General features: G+C 43.5%; 1 protein-coding gene across 1 annotated transcript in view; it reads right to left on the bottom strand.

Moving 5' to 3' along the window:
* Nucleotides 1-6025, bottom strand: part of tmem63a (transmembrane protein 63A) — a 27819-nt gene that overhangs the window by 13788 nt on the left and 8006 nt on the right. Inside the window, 8 exon segments of the mRNA XM_008290696.1 lie at nt 4-50; nt 1341-1503; nt 2825-2890; nt 3293-3379; nt 3467-3573; nt 4186-4339; nt 4919-5065; nt 5514-5729. Coding sequence (XP_008288918.1) covers nt 4-50; nt 1341-1503; nt 2825-2890; nt 3293-3379; nt 3467-3573; nt 4186-4339; nt 4919-5065; nt 5514-5729 — 987 coding nt within the window.

Below are 6025 nucleotides of genomic sequence, written 5' to 3' on the forward strand. Positions count from 1 at the left end.
CACAGGGTCCAGCCGTACATGGCTCCGTACTCAAACTCGTAGGCCTGGTTCTGGAGACAGGTTCAGACAGGTTCTGTTCAGCTCAGGACTTGTTCTAGTTTAACTTTTCACTGAGTCATTGTGTGACTCAGTTCAGTCAGCAGGACTGATGTACTTCTATAAAAGTCAACACGCTTTGTGGTCACTGTGGTGAGTTTGTGTATCCGTCGTCATTTTGTTTCTCTTTGGCGACATTTTGCATTTTCAGGTCTTTGCGCTCATGTTGTGTCTCTTTATGGTCGTTTTGTGTCATTGTGTGTCTCTTTGGTGTCTTTTTGTGTCATTGTGTGTCTCTTTGGTGTCTTTTTGTGTAATTCTGTCTCTTTGTGGTCATTTTCTGTCCATTTATGTTTCTTTGTTTTCTTTTTGTTTTGTGCCTTTTTGAGGTCATTTTGTGTGTCTGTGATGACATTTTTTGCTATTTTCGTGTCATTTGTGTGTCTTTGTTGTGGTTTTGTGTCTTGTTGATGTAATTCTGTGTATTTTTGTGTCTCTATGGTGTCATTTTGCATCTCTTTCTGGTTCCTTTGTCTGTCTCTCATATAATTTTGTCCCTTTACAGTCAGTTTGCGTAATTTTGCGTCTCTTTTTTTTTTCCATTTATGTCTCTTTGATGTCATTTTGTGTCCACTTGTTTCTTTGCAGCGGTTTTGTGTCTCGTAGGTGTAATTTTGGGTAGTTGTGTGTCTTTGTGGTCATTTTGTGTCTCTTTAAAGTCATTTTCCATTGTTTTCGTGTCATTTGTGTGTCTTTGTTGTTGTTTTGTGTCTCTTTAAGGTCAGTTTGTGATTATTTTGTGGTGGTTTTGCATCTCTTTGGTGTGATGTAGTGCCTCTTTGTGGTCATTTTTTGTCTCTTTGAGGCCAATTTTGTGTCCATTTATGTTTCTTCGCAGTGGTTTTGTGTCTCTTTGGTGTCGTTTTGTGGTCTTTTTGCGTCCCTTTGGTGTTATTTTGTGTCCCTTTGACTTGCTGGGACCATTTTGTGTTGATTTATGTTTCTTCGCAGTGGTTTTGTGTCATTTTGTGTCTCTCTGGTGTCTCTTTGTGGTCACTGACTCTATTCTATCAGAGCATCATGAAGGTTTCCAGCAGTTTGTACTGCAGCAGTTCTTCTGTTGAGCTCAGACCACTCGGTCCAGCTTTCCCTGATCTTTGTGCATCCATGTCTCCGGTTCTCCTCCTTTGAACACTTCTGCCGAGTTCTAACCGCTGCATTTCTACACAACACTAGTAACAGAACAACGTCCCGTCTAAACAGATGGTTAGTGACCCGGTGCTGCAGCTGATGCCGCCACAAACCTGCTTGACGTATTTTCTCTCTGCAGCGGAGCGAGCGAGCGTCATGCGAATGGTGTACAGCAGTAACCCTGGCAACCGCAGCAACTCCATCCCAGAGCCCACCAGGGCCGCTGCGATCACGTAGTTGACGAAGAAAGCCCCTTGGTCAGGTAAAAACACACACCTGGCGTAAGGAAAGGAAGGGAAGCCGACAGAGAGAAAAAAAACAGGACGACGGTTGAGCTGGTGCAGAATTAAGAGGATGAAGATTCTGCTCTAAGATGTTTTGTGTTGTGTTTGTGTCAAATCTGTCAGACAAACTGTGAAATATGAAGCTACAGCAACAAGCCACAACATTAAAACCAGCCGACCAACACTGTGCAGGTGCTCCTCTCTGATTGGTCGAGGACGTCACAGACTCTGAAGGTGTCGACATCAGCAGCACATCCTTACGTCTTCATGTTCCTCAAATCATTTTGTGTAATTTTGTGTCTCTTTGAGGTAGTTTTTTTCATCTAATTGTAGTTTCTTTGCGTCCCTTTGGTGTCATTATGTGTCTCTGTGTCTATTTTGTGTGTCTCTGGTGACATTTCGTGTCTCTTCGGGCTCATTTTGTGTTTCTTTGGCCACGTTTCTTTGTCTTGGGTGTCATTTTCTGTCTCTTGTGGTCATTTTGTGTCTCTTTCTGTGTTTCTTTATGGTCATTTTGCGTAATTCTCCATCTCTTTGTCGACATTTTGTGTAATTTTGTGTCTGTTTGAGGTAATTTTTCATCTTGCTGTAGTTTCTTTGCGTCTCTCGGTGTCTAGATTGTGTCTCTTTGGTGTCGTTTTCTGTCATTTCGTGCCTCTTGTGATCACGTTTTCACTCTTTATGATCATTTTATCTCTCTTAATGGTCATTTTTTTTTGTCTCTTTGGTGTCATCTCTTTTTTTTTTGAGTCTCCTAGTGATCATTTTGTGTAATGTCGTCATTTTGCGTAATTTTGAGGTCATTTATCATCTTGCTGTAGTTTCTTTGCATCTCATTAGGTGTCTGCATCTATTTTGTGTCTCTTTGGTGTCATTTTCTGTCATTTCGTGTGCGTTGTGGTAATTTTCTCTCTCTTCATGATCATTTTGTCTCTGTTTGTGGTCATTTTGGTGTCATCTGTGTCTTTTTGTGTCTCCTGGTGATCATTTTGTGTCTCTTTCTCTGCTTCTTTATGGTCATTTTCGTGCCTCTTGTGGTCATTTTGTGTAATTTTTCATCTCATTGAGGTCATCAACCATCTCAGTTTATTTTCCTGCTTCAACGCATCATCTTTAGGAACCGACCGTTCACCTGCTGCCTGATGTAGCCCACCTGCTAACAGGAGCCGCGGTAACCAGGTAAATGGTGTTACTCACTTCACCTGTTAGTGGGTTTAATGTTGTGACTGATCAGTGTAAAACAACTCAAATGATTTAGAACATTCTCTCTTACAAGGTAAAGAAGCAAGAAGCAAAAGAGCGGCATTACTTACTCAAACCTCAGCTTCCCATCGGCGAGAAACGTTTTGTCAAACAGCCAACGGAAAAACACGGCGAGACTAAAACAGAAAGACAGACAAATGTTAACAGTGATGTGGACATCCATCGGGAAATTAAATCCAAAAAGTTTGACTTGGCCAAGGCGAAAACATCCCATTACTGTATCTGAGGGAACAATAGGGTTTGTCCTGCATCAAGGTATGTGTGGAGCCTACAAAAAAGGTCTCAGCTTGCACCAAAGGCAAAAAAACCCAGCAAAAAATGATAAAAGTCACTAACAGTAGAAATTCAATTCACAGTTTTATTGTTGCCTTTGATTGAAGCTGAAACTGCTTCAGGAACCATTACAAGTTGGCTGTGCCTATGCATGTATGTGTGTAGATTCTGGGTCAGCTGTTGCTTCACACTGATAGGAGCATGATGTAACGCACGGTGGTGGCAGCATCATGATGTGAAATTACCTGGTGAGTCCCAGCGAGGGGAGGATGAGCACCATGAAGAGCAGGAAGAAGTACAACTTCCGCATCATGCTCAGCTGCTCGCGGGACCTGAGACGCAGCAGAACAAACTATTTACGTCCGGTGACAGAAGCTAATCACCAATCAAACTTTACCTGCTGTGTGTTTATGTGCTACCTGCTCCAGTGAGCCTCTCCCAGTGTAGAATAATACACGATAGTGGGCAGCAGAGCAGAGAAGGACCACAGCAGCAGTGTTGGGAAGAACTGACTGATGATGGGACTCTGGAGATAAAACACAGAAACATGAAGATTCATAGCTCTGAAAACAAAACTGTGGTGTTTACGCTGCCCATGAGAGGTGTTCACCCCCGCTTGGAAGTTTTCCCCTTGTATTACTTTTCAACAGTGAATTATGGTCAATTTAATTACATTTTTTTGACAAGAATTTACAACAACGCCTATGGCTCCTCTGAAGGAGTTACAAGAGCGAGAGTAGTGAGACTCACTAGTCAACTGGAAGAAGGTTCTTTGGTCTGATGAAACCAAAATAGAGCTTTTGTCCATCAGACTAGATGATCTGTTTAGTGGGCACCAAACACAAACACACCATCCCCACTGTAGAGCACGGTGGTGGCAGCATCATGACGCGAAGCACGGTGGTGGCAGCATCATGATGAAGCACGGTGGTGGCAGCATCATGATGAAGCACGGTGGTGGAAGCATCATGATGAAGCACGGTGTTGGCAGCATCATGATGAAGCACGGTGGTGGCAGCATCATGACTCAGTGTTGAAAAGCAACAAAAGGGGAAAACTTCCAAAGAAGGGGAAATCTTTTCATAGCCACTGTGTACGTGTGTGTGTGTGTGTGTGTGTGTGCATGTGTGCGCCTCACATTGAGATAGTAGATGGGCTTGGTCACGTTGAACCTGTCGATGGTGTTTATGATGATGGTGGGAGTCGTGAGGAAGGTGAGCAGGAAGAACAGGAAGAAGTTTAGCATCACGTAGCGCAAGTACCAGGAAAACCCGCTAACGGAGAGGTTGTCCCTGTGGAGGACGAAACAGAGGAAACGGGACAGTTACACACTGGCATGGCAAATTCATTTTACTTTAAGTACCAACTGTTGCATGCAGTACGCACACAATGGGGATGCACTACTTTGTTATAACAACGCGGCTTGATCGTTGCAAAACTTTCAGCTGCTTGTTTGCACTCCTGTAGGACGCCATGCTTTACTGACACAACTGTGCAGAGGATTGTGGTTCAGAACACACATAAAGGTATAAAATAAAACCAAATGTTTAGTATAGTACATTTGACATGACCATGCAGTGGGACTAAATGCTTTAATATCGTACACAGTTGTCTAATGTCACGTTAAATGCCAAAAACTGTCGATCACGTTTATTTAATTGTGGGAATCGTGACTGCGATTAATACTTCAGTTCAATACGACGACCCACAACACAAAAGCAAAAAAAAAAGACCTTATTAAATTGCAGCTTAATTGGAATCATTCACAAACTCTGCAGAGTAACGTGATTCCTCTTGATGATAATATTGAATCACTGCTGGCACCGGCGCCATCATGAACTCATGTGACGTGCTCTTGCTTCAGGTCTCACCAGTACACATTTTTGGGATGCGGCGCGAAGCTGACCCGCCACTTGTTCACCCTCAGAGCTTTGCTGTTGGACGAAGGCTGAGGTTCCCTCCCGCAGCAGCAGCAGCTCGTACCGCCACACTCCAGCGCGTTGAAGTCTTTTAAAATGCTGCGGCGGAGAAACGAGAGCCGTTAGTGACACACATTAAACAGCGCTGGCCAAAGGCGTCTTTCCACTATAAAGTCATGCGGCGACAATAAAACTGAGAGATAAGAGGCCTGAAATAGTCAACAAGGCTGTTGCTACTAGACACAGAACAGTTGTGTTCGTGTCACGGCAGAGGAGTTTAATGGAAACGGTGGTCATGCATTACCACATACAGTTGAAACCAGAAGCTGTGGTTTCAACACATAAAAGCTTTTTTTCACTATCTGACATTAAATCAGACTAAATTTTTCCTGTTGTAGCTCAGTCAGGATTACCAACATTATTTCTATTTGCTAAACGCCAGAATAATGAGAGACATTTTTTTTTACTACTTTCTTCAACCAAGATGCCTTCAAACTACTTGGGAAAGCCCAGATGATGGAAGCTTGATGGACAGGCTGATACTCACTACTTGGCCATGGCTTCGGTCTGCAGGGTGACGAAGGCGATCCCCAGAGGGTGCTGTGGCACCACTTCTGTCTGCTTCCTCATCTCCTCCAGCAGCTCCCTCTCTTTGCTGCTGTAGAACTCGATGGCATCCACCTGAGGAAGAGCAGCTGACATGGTGTCTTTGTCTCCGGACAGCGATGCAACCTTCGTTTATCTGTTCTTAAAGAGCCGCAGTCTGCACGTTTACGGGTTCATAATGTTATGTTTTGGGTCGTCTACACTACGTTTATCTGCTTGAATGTTCAAAACACAGTTTTCCTCGTCATGTACTTTGCTGCAGCTCCTCTTCTGTCTGAACGGTTAGCTTTAGCGCCCGTCTCTTTAAGGCTGCTGCCTCACTGTGGGTCTCTCAGCAGCTGTTTTCTACCTCTTTGTGGTTGTTTTATGTCTATTTGTGGTTGTTTTCTGCCTCTTTGTGGTTGTTTTGTGTCTATTTGTCATCATTTTTTTCTCCTTGTGGTTGTGTCACTG

Source organism: Stegastes partitus, unplaced genomic scaffold, assembly GCF_000690725.1.
Source record: "Stegastes partitus isolate 25-593 unplaced genomic scaffold, Stegastes_partitus-1.0.2 Scaffold691, whole genome shotgun sequence".
Lineage (NCBI taxonomy): Eukaryota > Metazoa > Chordata > Actinopteri > Pomacentridae > Stegastes > Stegastes partitus.